At 38.3% G+C, this 15,006-nt stretch overlaps 1 protein-coding gene across 1 annotated transcript in view; it reads right to left on the bottom strand.

Moving 5' to 3' along the window:
• Positions 1-15,006, bottom strand: part of COLQ (collagen like tail subunit of asymmetric acetylcholinesterase) — a gene marked incomplete at its 5' end in the record, with an annotated part of 66,536 nt that overhangs the window by 39,966 nt on the left and 11,564 nt on the right. The window contains 5 exons of the mRNA XM_083379023.1: positions 5,009-5,080; positions 5,870-5,896; positions 6,778-6,822; positions 8,494-8,595; positions 14,483-14,685. Of these exons, the coding sequence (XP_083235149.1) occupies positions 5,009-5,080; positions 5,870-5,896; positions 6,778-6,822; positions 8,494-8,595; positions 14,483-14,685 (449 nt within the window). The remainder of the gene's footprint in view (positions 1-5,008; positions 5,081-5,869; positions 5,897-6,777; positions 6,823-8,493; positions 8,596-14,482; positions 14,686-15,006) is intronic.

Below are 15,006 nucleotides of genomic sequence, written 5' to 3'. Positions count from 1 at the left end.
CTAGTGTTTCCTGGTAATCTACCATTCAAGTATTAACCAGACACATTGATTAGCTTCCAACTGACCATCTGTAGCCAACTCTCCCACTGCCTTTTCACAGATGCTCTGAAGAGAAAACATGTTCTGATCGATATAATTATGTCAACCCATAATTTCACTCTACTCTTATAAAGAGAACTATATATAGAAATGTGTACCTGTAAAGGATAATGTTTATAGCTCAGGGTTGAAATAAGGGGTCCTTGGGGCTCTCTGAGCTTGCTTGTTTCCTTGCAGATGTTTCAATACCCAAACTAGGTAACATCATCAGTGCTAGTAAGGAGCAGGATTTGCTCTCAGTTTTGTATTCTAGGAGCCTGCCCAGTTGGTGGTGGTTTTGTTAGACTGTTTACATTGGTTTGTTTGGCTGTTCTTTGATTGGGGTATTGTTCACATCTTAATTGTTGGTCTAATGTTAACCTTGGTGTTAATATCTGTTCATGTGGATGTTGATTGCTGGGGGTAGACATTTTGGTCTCCCTTTTTGGCTTGTTGATTGTCTCTTTTGAATGGTATCTGTACCTTGTTTATCTCTATGTGTCTGTTGATCACCGATTTGCCTGAATGCCCATCTTCCAGGAATTCTCTAGTATTTTTGAATTTGGCTTTGTCAAGGGTGGTCAGGGTATCCCAGTTGAAACTATGGCTAAGTCTGTCCATATGTTGTGCAATTAAAGGGTTTTCATCATGTCTTCTAACTATTACTATAGTTAGTGTTTATGGATGAATTCAACTAGTCTTCTGTCTGTTTGTTTTATGTAGTGGCTGTTAACAGTCTTTAGACTGTATGTTGCAGATGACTTCTGTTTTTTCTTCTAGGGCTGCCGGGTCTTTTGGTTTACTTAGGATATTTTGGAGAGATTTTGTTGTTTTGTGTGGTATACTGATGTCATGTAGTTGTAATAGTCTGTTGGTGATTTCTGAGGTGTTTTTGATGTATGACAGTGTTTTCCTTGTTACAGTTTGGGTTGGTTGTGCTATATTGGGTTGAGCGGTCAGGCACTTTTCAAGGTAGTTGCATAGATATCCATTTTGTTGGAAGATGTTATATAGATGATCTACTTTTTTGTGCTGTTCAAGATTGCTGCAGTGTTTTCTGTTCATCTAAGTAGTGTTCTTACATAGCTTCTCTTGTGAGAGGTTGTATTATTTAAATTAAACAGTGGGGAGAGTGAGTAATTGATATGGAACATTTCTGTCCCCAGCAGTCTAAAACTCATAGGGTTATCAGTGTGTGTAACATAGGTGTTTGTGCAGGTAAGAATATCAACCTTGCTGTCAAACAAAATCAGGCTTTTAATAGTGAGTGTCATGCCAAGTGCACTAATCAGATAGGTGGTAAGGAATTAGGGGAACACAGGCAACACACAGGTTATGTAGAAAGTAAACAGAGGGTCAGTCAAAAAGGACTTAAATGTCTATATACCAATGCACAGAGTATGAGCAATAAAAAGGGTGAATTAGAAATTCAAGTAAATGAGGGCAGATATGATATTGTTGCCATTATGGAAACTTGGTGGAATGAAATCCAGAGCTGAAATGATAGAAGGTGTTGAAGCTACAAGAACCTTGGGGGGAGGAAGTGATCGTGCAATATTGGAATTCAACATTATGCAAGCACAAGCAATAGAACATAGTCAAACTAGAGTCTTGGACTTTAAGAGAGCTAATTTCAATAAACAGAGCTTGGGAAAGATTCCATGGATGAGAATCCTTAAGGGGAAAACAATTCAAGAAGCTTGGAAAATTTTGAAAAGTGAGATTATAAAAGCCCACTCTAGCACAATACCAATGAAGAAGAAAAACAACAGCTCTCAAAAAATCCCTGGCTGCATAAAGAACTCTCTGATAAATTGGAAGACAAAAAGAACACGTATAAAAAGTGGAAAGAGGGGTACATAACTAAGGCAGAATATCAACAGATACCTGAGCCTGCTAAGATGAAGTGAGGAAAGCTAAGGCTCAAAATGAACTAAGATTTGTGACAAAAGTCAGAAATAACAAAAAAAAACTTCTTTCAACATGTAAAAAAACAAGAAAAAAGTTAAGGAAATGATTGGTCCATTAGTGGGAGAAAGTGGTAAGAAGGTGACAAGCAACAGGGAGAACTACTCAACTCAGTTTTTGCATCCGTATTTACACAAAGGGAAAAAACAGTCCAACCTATGAAAAACTGTAAAAAAACAGATTAGAAATACATTAAAATAGGCAAGAAAATGGTAAGGGAGCACCTGTCCAAATTAGATGAGTTCAAATTACCAGGACCAGATGAATTACACCCAAGGTTCTGAAGGAACTGGCAGACGTGATCTCAGAACCACTGAACTATATCTTTCAAATATCCTGGAATGTATAGTATAGGTGTTCAAAAGTAGTAACGTTGAGAGGGATCTTGGAGTCCTATTTGACAATCACTTAAATATGAGCCAGCAGCGTGCTGCAACTGCCAAAAAAGCCAACACACTGCTAGGCTGCATTAATAGAGGGATATTATCAAGATCACATGAAGTGTTAATACCACTTTACAATGCCTTGGTAAGGCCACACTTGGAATACTGCATCCAATTTTAGTCACCATGATCTAAAAAAGATGTTGAGACTCTAAAAAGAGTACAGAGAAGAAGAACAAAGATGATTATGGGAACTGAGGCTAAAACATATAAGGAACTGTTGTTGGAATTGGGAATGTTTAATTTAATGAAGAGAAGGACTAGGGATGACATGATAGCAGTGTTCCAATATCTCAGGGGTTGCCACAAAAAAGAGGGAATCAAGCTATTCTCCAAAGTACCCAAAGGCAGGACATGAAGCAATGGATGGAAACTAATCAAAGAGAAAAGCAACCTAGAGCTAAGGGGAAATTTCCTGACAGTTAGAACAATTAACCAGTGGAACAACCTGTCTCCTGAAGCTGTAAATGCTCCAACACTGGAATTTTTAAAGAAGAGATTGGCAGCCATTTGTCTGAAATGGTACAGGGTTTCCTGCCTGAGCAAGGGGTTGAACTAGATGACCTCCAAGGTCCCTTCCAACTTTATTAGTATTACATTACCAGAGGACTGGAAAAGAGCTGGTGTAGTTTCCATCTTCAAAAAAGGAGAAAGAACGAATCCAGTAAACTACAGACCTACCAGCTTGACCCCTATACATGGGAAGATTCTGGAAAAAATAATCAAACAACGAATCAGTGAACACCTAAAGGCAAACAAAGTCATTAACAAAAGCCAACATGGGTTTGCCAAAAACAGCTCATGCCAGATAAATCTTATTGCATTCTTTGACAAGATGACAAAATTAGTGGACCAAAGGAATGCTGTGGATATAATTTACTTGGATTTCAGTAAGGCATTTGATAAAGTAGACCCCAACCTACTACTTGATAAAATGGAAAAATGTGGGTTAGACAGCATCACAACCAGATGGATTTATAACTGGCTGACCAACCGCACTCAACATGTAGTTGGGGTATCCCAAGGTTCTGTTTTAGGCCCAGTACTCTTCAACATTTTCATCAATGATTTGGATGATGGAAGAGATGGGGAACTCATCAAATTTGCAGACAACACCAAGCTGGCAGGAATAGCCAACACTCGAGAAGACACACTTAAGATACAGAAGGATCTTGACAGACTTGAACATTGGGCACTATGTAACAAAATGAAATTTAATGGAGAAAAAAGTAAGGTTCTACATTTAGGCAAGAAAAACCAAATGCACAGGTATAGTATAGGTGGTACTTCATTCAATAATAGAACTGTGAGAGGGATCTCAGAGTCCTAGTGGACAATCACTTCAATATGAGCCAGCAGTGTGCTGCAGCTGCCAAAAAAGCCAACACAGTGCTAGGCTGCATTAGCAGAGGGATAGAATCAAGATCATCTGAAGTGTTAATACCTCTTTATAATACCTTGGTAAGGTCACACCTGGAATACTGCATCCAGTTTTGGTCAGCACAATGTCAGAAAGATGTTGAAACTCTAGAAAGAGTACAGAGAAGGGCAACAAAGATGATTAGGGGACTGGAGGCTAAAATAAAGCTCGGTTGCTGGAATTGGGTATGTCTAGTTTAATGAAAAGAAGGACTAGGGATGATAGGATAGCGGTGTTCCAATATATCAGTGGTTGCCACAGAGAAGAGGGAGTCAAGCTAATCTCCAAAGCACCTGAGGTCAGGACAAGAAGCAATGGATAGAAACTAATCAAGGAGAGAAGCAACCTAGAATTAAGAAGAAATTTCTTGACAGATTGAACAATTAACCAGTGGAACAACTTGCCTCCAGAAGTTGTGAATGCTCCAACACTGGAAGTTTTTAAGAAGAGATTGGACAACCATTTGTCTAAAATAGTATAGGGTTTCCTGCATGAGCAGGGGGTTGGACTAGAAGACCTCCAAGGTCCTTTCCAACTGTGGTACTGTATTGTACTGCATTGTACTGCATTGCATTGCATTGCATTGCATTATTATTACTTTGTAGTGGAACACTTGGTTGGTATGGATGGTTTTTCAATGCACTTTTGTTTCTAGTTTGCCATCGTATTCTCTGTTGATAAGGATATCTATGAAAGGTAGTGTGTTGTTATTTTTTTTTCTTCTCTTGTGAATTGGATTCCTTTGAAGATGTTGCTGATGTTTTGTGGATGTTTGCTAACTGGTCCTTTTTTATTATGGTAAAGGTGTTGTTTAAACATCTGATCCATATTTTGGGTTGTAGGTGTGGGAGTGCTATCAATTCAAGACAGTTCCAGAAATATATACCTATTAACTCTATGTGAATAATTAATATCAGTTAAACTTAGTTTTTATATGAAATCTGGGGTTTTGACATCATCTGCCCAAAGTAAACCACAGATTTTTGAAACTCATCATTTACTGTATTAGCAAACTTCCCTTTCCTGGGTTTCAATAAGATTATAAATTACATTATAAATAGGCTGCTTGACAAATCTTTCATCAATAGCTTAATCTTACCTTTAGTCCCATTGGGCCAGGCCATCCAATAGATCCTGGCATTCCAGGGACACCTGGAGGACCTCGACTGCCCTTCAGAAAAACAGAGAATGGAGTAAATCAAATTAAAAAAGAAAAGAAAATGAAAAACCAGGTGTAATAGCATGGGTGTTCACATAACTTAAATATTCAAAATGACTGTAATGTATAATAGAATAACTTCAACTAGCAATTAGTCACCCACTGTACACTGGAAATGACCATGGAGCACCCAGAAATCCAATGTGCTCATCCTTTCCTCATCTGTCACTTCAATGTAGCCATTCCACCAGATTTCAGGAAAGAGAGAATTGGATCTGGCAAGTAAATGGCTTTTGGAATAATAAGGTCTTGGCCAGGAAGTGAAAGAGAAGGGGAGCCTAACAGATTTATTGGGACAGGAAGAACTTCTATTTCAACTCTAGAGAACAGATATGTGATATCTATATATCTCAGATTAATGCATGTTTATCGGTGTTTAATGCCATGTAGAACTTTTATAACATAAGTACATGTCTTAGCATATGCACAAAAGCAGCCTCCTCCAACCTGAATCCAATTTAGATGTATGGACTTCAATTTTCAGTATTCTCACCAATGCCAATATTGGTTGGAGGATTCTGGCCACGGAAGTCCATACTTGGAATGAAATTAAGTTGGAGAAAATTTCTAGAAATCAGCCTTTCCAAATGTGTTGGACTACAACTTCCATCACCCACATCAAGTGTAACCCTGCTGAGTGGAAGTCAGGGGTTGCAGTCCAACATACCACGAGGGTACCAGGTTTAAGACGGTTGCCGCAAACCTTATAATGTAAGATATCTTATGCATTTTGTGTTATACCTTTCTTCCTGGTCTTCCAATCTCACCCTGCCAGAAAAAATAATATATCAGTAGGAGGCACAAACAATTTGAATGTAGCTGGACATTTTTAATTCGGTTGATTATCAAGAACAGAGGAAAGCAGCATGTAACAGATCTCAATATTCTTTTTTTATAGTCAGGACTTCTGTTAATCAGACAGATCACATTTCTTGAGAGCAAGATAAAACCTCATAAACTGAACACTGGGGGAAATGCAGTGATGACCTCAAACAAAGAGGCTCTTCCAGGTTTTTGAGGAGACAAGCCTAGGGGAGATCAGATGACTTCCCTAAATTGGCTGGGGGGAAAATCTGTAAATGTGTTTAGAGGACCTAGATAGATTGTTCTTTGTCTGAGCAGGAATCTTGCACAATCAAGAATCTGACCATCCAGAGGTTAGAAAGCATCTCCAATAAGTCAATAAGTTGCATTCCAAACTCCAACTACTGAGATATGAAGACAATCAAATCTGGGTAACAAAAAACTAGATGGCAGCAAAGATTTAATTTCTGAAACCCTTTGCTACCATCTATATGGATTTTTGAAGCCCAGATCTGCCAGCCTTAAAATACAACCTTGTATTCTGATATGTTTGGCTTAAAGTAGCATTTTTGCTGCAATAATTCAGACTGCCATTAAACAAACTTTTTTTTAAAAAAACAATCCTCTTTGCACCATTTGGGTATTAAAGGCTAGATATGGTAACCTTCCTTACAGGTGATCTGCATTTCTACAACAATCAGCATAATCTGTTTGCATTTCCATATTTGATCTGCATTTCTCCAACAATCAGCATACTTTACTTGCATTTCCATATTTGCATATTGTATGTACAAATTCCCCCAAAGCTTTCTTTTTTACATTAACAAAACAACTTTGGAGCTTACTTTTACTCCCTTTGGTCCTTTCACACCAGGAATGCCTCGTGGGCCCTAAAAATAGAAGTACGATATTTAAATATCTTCATCATATAATTTGTTCACTGACTTGTCAGTGATAACTTGTGACTTAGCAGAGCTTTTCTTATTTCTTCTTGAAAGAATCTATATCAAGTCTATTCACTTCAATTTGTCTTCAATTTGGACAGAAAACTTCACATGCAACATGGTTCATGTTTGTTTAGGGCAGCTTCTACTATTTTGGTCTCATTTAATGTTCAGTTTTTAAATCTTTACCTCTCATGACAGATGAAAGATGCTTCCAACAAAGCTTTTATTGTCCAACTTCCTGATAAACTCTGGAATTTTGTTAATGACTCAGAATGACATTTTCTTACACTTGTAACTCTATCCTTTGCCTTCACATCTGCCTGCATATTTGTTTCTAGAAATACTCCTTAAGGAACAATTAGATGGTGCTTTAATTTGGTAGAATTCAGAGCCTTTCTTATGGGCACACGACGTAAAATATTGTGGAGAGATAGGATGGAAGCATAACATCTAGAACAGACATTTCAAACACAAGGCCCGGGGGCCGGATTCGGCCCGCGAAGTGGTTTCATGCGGCCCGCAAAGCCAGCCTGGAAACAGTGAGGGAATAGCCCCCACTGCCTTGGCTCTGGCCCAGAGACCCTCCTTCTGTCAGAGACCCTCAGATCTGTCCCACTCCTGCCCAGGCCCCCATAGGCACCCTTGATGCAAACGATGTAGAGCTGGCCATGCCCACCCAGTAGGCCATGCCCACTCAGGCCACACCCACCCGGCCCCCTGAGGGCAACTGCAATGCTGATGCGGCCCTCAATGAAATTGAGTTTGACACCCCTGATCTAGAATTTGAGGGGGGAGGAGTGATTCTGTTTTAGCAAAGTCAATGAAAAAAGCAGAAAAAAAACATTTTGGCTACAGTTAGATTAGGCTCCCAGAACTGGCCTAGATGGAAATGAAGCTGGCAAGCACATCTGCCTGAACCTTATGCTACAACAATGGGGGAACTTAAAAAGAAAGAATGTGGCAGCAACAGCCATGTTAGCTTTCCAGACCCCTGGACTTGTTGAGAGGGGATTTACTGACACCGGTTAAGTCCTAAGTGTGCCACCGCCTCCACTGAGGCCTTTTCAAAACTAGGCATTTCAGTACAAAATAAAACCTCACCTACGTCTGAAAATCAAATAGAGGTGGCATGTTCAAAGAGTAGCAAATAATTATAGTTTAAAGTAAATGTTTCTGAAGCTTTTAATGTTTCCTCCTTGTTTAAGACAATCAGGTCCTATCAAACAAGAGCTAAGATTTCAGAATCATAGAATTTTAACTATCCATGGACCTATAGAAACATTGGATTTCTTACTTATTTATATAGAAACACTGGATTCCTTACTTATTTATATCATTTAATATTTAATTACTTACATAGTTATACAATTATTTCACCAGTCTATTTAAAAAGCACTAAAATAAACTTTTGCCTTGATGGCTCAACAAGTATATTAACCAAATGAAGGCCCTATAAATATACTGTAATTAAAGTAAGGAGGTTGCTTTCTTTTGCATCATTCCCCATCTTCCTCTCATTATGCCCCTTTAATTCTTCCATGCCATCTGACAAAGTAACATCAGAAAACCTGCCCCCAGTGACCCAATTTTGTCCTTCCAAAATAAAGTACTAACCTGGGGGCCAGGAGATCCTGGGGGGCATACAGATTCTGCACAGGGAGATTGTGTTATCTGAAGCTCTTGACACAAGTTTTTCAGATCCAGAGAAAACAACATCTAAGAAATTAAAAGGGGGAGGGGAGGCACAAAAGGGCATAAAAAGTAAAATGTGCTTTGAGTTGAATTTGATTCTTAATAATTTTATGGATATATCCGTGCAATTTTTTTGGTAAGGGCATGGAAGGGATTTGCCATTGACTTTTTCTAGATCACAGGTCTGCAACCCGCGGCTCCGGAGCCGCATGCGGCTCTTTCAGCCGTCTCCAGCGGCTCCCAGTCCTCTGCCATGTGCAGTCCAAAAAAAAAAAGTGGGACTAAAAAAGTTTAACCAATCAATTCAAATATGGAGGGTAGGTGCATATCTCGCCTTGGCTCCACTCTTTAGTCAAACCCTGTTCTGCACATTCGCGCATGTACACACATGCGCACACATTTTTTGCGGCTCCCAGTTTTTCCTTTTGTGAGGGAACCGGTTCCGAGTGGCTCTTTCACTGTTTCAGGTTGCTGACCCCTGTTCTAGATGCTTAGCTAAAGCTTTGGTAATTCTATTTTGGTTTCCCATCCAAGTATCAACTTAGCTTCTGAGAGCCAATAAGGTTGATGAAGTACAGTTATCTGTTGAATAAAGTTCCACTAGAACTGAGCTTGATGCCTAGGAACTTTCTGATATATCCAAATATTTTTTTCTTAGCAATAATACAAAATCATATGTATGCTCTGCTCCTGGAATGTTTTTTCAGCTTCCTGATTCTTCCCATATTTTCCTGGAGATCTTACATCCAAGAACTAACCAGGCACAATCCTGTTTAGCTTCCTGGCCCAAATGCCCAATATACATGAGCAATAGTCCAATGACAGAGCAGGGTAATAAAATTTGCATATTCAGCACCCACATGCCTCTTTCATCCATTCATGGGTCATTTAAATATTTTCCAATTTCCCAAGTTCTATCCAATGTTTTTGGAAAAGAGTTCTAGCTCAATAACTGGGTTCCCTAAGTGATGGTTTGATGCACAATCTAGAGGTAGCTGAGTGTACCTATGACATTAAACTCTACATCATGGTTTACATGCCATAAAAGTCAACATGCTAAGCCATAGCAAGGAAATAAGTGCCAATGGTTATGAGCCATTTCTGTTACTAATAGAATAGAGGTTTCTGGGCACATGAGCAGAGGGCTTGCTACTAAGCTCACATATGTGTAGCGCCTGTTCGGCCTCTGTGGAAAGTGAATACTAGACTACACTGGATTTTGATCTGGTTCTTCTCACTTTCTTTCTACAACACAACTTCCTCAACCAAAATAGACCTTCCTGCTGGCAGCATAAATTGCAAGTAGCAGATGATCCCAGAAATAGAGTCTCTCAATAAAGCAGCTGCCATATGATGCTAATACAGGTAGTTCTCTATTTACGACTGTAACTGAACTTGGGATTAGAATCATAAATTGTGTCAAACTTTAAGCGGCTCGCCACGTGACTACTTTTGATTTTACAAGCTTCTTTGTGGCACTTGTTAATTGAATCACCATAGTCATTAACCAAATTCATTGCCCACAATAGGTGTTTTTTATCGGAAACCAGAAGTAAACATTGGTTTCCTGGGAAAAAAAATCATAAATCAAAGTCATGTGGCTATGGCATGCTGCAAACTGCCATAAATGTGGATCAGTTGCTGAACACCTAAAGTGCAACCATGTGACCATGGGGTGGTGGGTGCCTGGCTGTCAGAACTTTGCATCCAAGTGATAAGCAAGCCAAGTCATTAGCTGCCTGGGAAAGTCCATTGTAACTTAGAATGGTCACTAAGAAACTGGTCGTAAGTCGAAGACTGCCTGTATGGATTATAAAGTTTCTACTGAGTGTGAGAAATAAAGTTCTGCTCCTTGCAAAGCAATCAGAAAAGAATAATGAAGTAACAGTCAGAGGGCATACATCATACTCTTTCACCTATTAAACAGGAGATGTATAATACAGATCGGGCAAGAGACTTAGACTGTCCCTTTCACAATGCTATTTATGGACTATTGAATTCAGCCAGTAAATTTGCAGGCAAATAAAGATACAGAATAATGAAAAGTCTTATTTTCCTGGCATTCTTCATCTTAAGAAAGCATAAAATTGTATTAGGTACTATAGCTTAATTGTACACAACTGAACATCATTTTCTCTCACACATTCCAATAATGTTATTTAAGGTCATTACCCTTGAGTGCAGCATAAGGCTTTGCACCTTTTCTATGTCAAGTGTTTTGAAGATTTTTAGGGGCTGTGGAATGGGTTTTTTTTATTTCAGATTCTGGCTGGAAATGAGCTCATCCTTTTCCTTTTGAAACAGTGGAAACTGGAGGGACAAATCCAACACTTTAAAACAGATAGATAGATGAGATTTTCAAAGAAGAATGGACGATCATAAGAGCCATGGCGGTGCAGTGGTTTTAGAATGCAGCATGGTAGGCAACTCTGCCAAGCCTGAAGTTCAGTCCTGACAAGACTCAAGGTAGACTCACTCTTCCATCCTCCTAAGATTGGTAAAAGAAAGATTCATATTGTTGGGGACAATATGCAAATAATACTTCTACAGAGAGTTCTGTAAAGCATTAGGAGGCGGTATATAAGTGTAAATGCTATTGGTCTATGGGGAACATCCAGGGGCCAATATGGCCCATAGCCCGGAAGTCACCTCTATGTATTTTACTCAGTACCACATTTCCATACAAGCTTTGTTTATTTTTTATTTATTAAATGTATATGCCACTCGTCTTATTGTTGAAGGAGATACTGAAACATAATGGATCAATTCAGAACATGTACTGAAAAAAGGAAAAAGGTACACTATTACCATTCTTCAGTGCAAACTCAGTTACATGAAAATACTTCATGTTATATTCTCTTAGCAGGGTTTTTTTGGTGCTGCCTCGCTGGAATTTTTGACCTCTTCCTGCTGATTTTTATGGCAGTCCCATTATATTCTTGGTTTTATTGCTAGAATTCTTCCTATACTACTGTGTGTTCTACATGTTGATCCATAGTTTTAGTGCAGATTGTGGGATTTTAGGAGGAATTCAGGGAAGAGAGTAGATTAAATCTATTTTAAGTCTCAATTATGTCCCTTCATTTGCAATGAAATAATGACAATCAATTAGAAAAGATGTTGTGGGTAAAGATTTATAGTAACTAATATCATACAAAGGTTGGGAAGTCCTCCAATAAATGTGATATGATATAATGGATTTCTGCAACTATTAGGGGTTGTACAGGACTGTGGCACATTTTGTCCAATATCAAAGAACATATTGATATTTCAGTAAAGACACATACTCCAATTAAATGTCATGGGATCCTTGTTTACTTCTGATTTGTGATTTATTTATTTATTTTTACATCTGGAAGCTTGATGCCCAAGTGTTTTGAGATATAGATGTTGATGTTAAATTGCATTTTTATAGATGGCAAATTGAACCTAATCAACTTACTCTATTTAAAATGAAGATGATCCTGTCTTTAAGGTGACATCACCTCCCCCAAAGTAAGATGTAAGATGAGATGGATGGATGGATAGAGAGATAAAGATAGAGAAATAGAGATAGATATAGACACAGACACAGAAATCCTGTACAAATCCCAGCTTCTCTACCTGTTAATCAAGCCTTGCCAATTCAGCTAAATAAAACCCTGTATGTATGTATACATCTATGTGCAGATGCATATATATTTATCTGCCAGAAGCTATATTGTAATACAAAACAATAGAATAAAACCATTAGTATTGAGTTAATCCATATGAAATGCCTGTACAATAAGGTTTGTGGGGGTTCTTATGTACTCTCTGAGCATGGTTGTTTTCTTGCAGCACTGATGATGTTACCTAGTTTGGTAATGAAATGTCTGCAAGAAAACAACCAAGCTCAGAGAGCACCAAGGGTCCCAGTCAAGGGAGGGATGTTGGAGAGATTACTTATGGACTAAATTCAACCCTGACCTACCAATATTCTTTTACAACGTAAGATATACTATTTAGAAATTCATTTTATTATTTTAAGCTATTTCTATACCAACCACTATTTTTTATATACAACCCAGTTACAAAAATATACTACACAAAAGTACACTTATCGACACACCCACCCACCCATTCATTTGTTTGCAACAGGTCTTCTCAAGGATTAAAGCAGACCGCATCCTCCAGTCACAATTATAAGGGGAAAAATCTTGATAGCCCTCCAAATTTTTCTTAAAGTTCCCTGCTAAAGGACAAAGAACAGAGGTACAAAGAAGTAAGGAGAAGGGGAGAAACTGTGATAATGGGCTATCCATTATCCATTAATAATAAAATAGACTATTTTCCTAAGTCTTCAAGTTTCCCAGAGAAAAGTGTAACATGAGTGTCCACAAGAGGAAGTAAAAAAAAGTCAAGATGGCAATACACATAAAAAGGGTGGAGCTTTGATGAAATGATTGTGTCCACCATCTTGACTGTTATTTAACCCGCACCTCCACTCCCTGAACATCCCTGATGCAACATTAAAAGAAAAAGCCAATTGTCAAAAGAATAATAAAACACTCAGAAGCTTTTATTAATAATGAATAAAAACAGTATGGAATGGAGCATGGTATGGAAAAGACAGAAAATATATGCAATCCTATGGCATTTGACAAGTCAGTCCTGCCAATCTCACTATCTTTACAAGCAAAACAGCAGATGTAAGTTGATGTCCATTAGAAGAGATGGTACCTTCCATTCCCTTTCAATCCCATCATTTTTAGTATATGAGCTTCTGAAGTGAGCACTCAATCCCATCATTTTTGACATAGGATTATGCTGCACTTAATTTTGTAGGCAATTATAACACACCTGCAGCATTATGTGAGATCTGTTTGGAAGTTTATAGCAGCAGTTCCTAACCTTTCCAGCTTGGGGGAGGAGAGGGTTCTGTGTGAATGGCAAGTGCACGTGCATTGCTCATGCAAGTGGAGCTGCACATGAGAGCGCAACTGCCTGTCACTTGCGTGAGTGAAGCTGCATGTGCACACATGCTCACCCACCGCTTACACAGCATAGTTTTATGGCTGCAGCCCAGGGGTTGAGGACCCCTGGTTTATAGGACCTGAAGACAGATGAAAATTTGTTGCACAACCAATCTGGCTTGCAATGAGATGGAATCAGTTGATAACAATTATTCAGACACTTTGCAAATTAAGGGAAAGAGCATAATGTCTCTCATTATGAATGTCTTGGTCTTCTCATGTTCTTTAATATTGGAAGCCATATATCGCTTTCCATTACTCCATAAGACATGCAGGTTATCCTAAATATGGGGCAATGGATAAGTAGGCAGGTTGCAAAAATAAATATCCTCTTGGCTTGAAACCGCAAGATGCAGAGGCTGAAGCCATAATGATTAATCTCCAAAATAAAAATGAAATCAAGGAGAAACATAAGCCAGGATGGCATGAATTTTCATATAGGATCAGAGGCAGAGCACATTGTGCAAGATGAGAGACAGGATCCATTGCAACTTTTGGAAATGCTTACACTGGACAGCTGATATAACTTTATCAATTAAACTTGGTTAAAGAAACCTTTTCCAAGTCATCCCTTCATTTTAAAATCTGCATGTATTTTATTCACAGTTCTAAATTAAATCTTTTAATATCAAAATTATTCATTTCAATTGTATTATATTATTGCTCTGAAATGTACTTAAAATATATAATGCTTTTGAAAAAGAGACATAATGCGATCTTCTTGCATGCTTACTCATAAATAAATCTAGTTAAATTCCATCAATCTTCTCTCAGACGAGTACAGTAGCTATCAGATTATGGTCTTAATCTAGTTTAGCTATTAGAATTGCACAGTGCCCTATGCTATATACTCTTTATATGATATGGTGGTTTCTAACAAAAGGTAAGAAAATATATATGCTTAAATCTATACTTACAGAATCCCACCCATGTGTGAAGTGTAGTGGAGGAAATAATGGTGGTGGTGGAGGAGGAGGGGGAGGAGGAGGAAGTGCAAGAACGACAAAAGAGCATCCTCGGTTAGTATTGATCCGTTTCTTCTGGTCCAGGCAAGGCAGGGCTGTTGAAGAGATTAATTGTGGACTTTGATCAGCTTTATATATACTCTCAAAAAACTGTACTGTGGAACACAAATGTAATATAATTCATTGTATTTGGAGAAAGATACACTTGCACACATTATTAAAATAATTAAATCTGTGTAGAAATTATATAGAGATCGAGATGACAGAGATAATAGAGGTATAGGAAGGAGGCAGTAATAGTTCCAACACCTTTGTGGCTTTAAGTAGAATCCAGTTTGTCATTCCCCTGACCTACCAAGATCACCACCTAAAATATTTTTGTTTCACCATTCAGATCTCTCTTTTTTGTCTACATCTGGACTGCTCACCTATCATTTTTGGTCTTCAAAGCCTTGGGATCAATCAAAAACAAATCA

The sequence above is a fragment of the Vipera ursinii genome, assembly GCF_947247035.1.
Source record: "Vipera ursinii genome assembly, chromosome: Z".
Classification (NCBI taxonomy): Eukaryota; Metazoa; Chordata; class Lepidosauria; order Squamata; family Viperidae; genus Vipera; species Vipera ursinii.
This window is presented reverse-complemented; position numbering and strand designations above follow the sequence as displayed.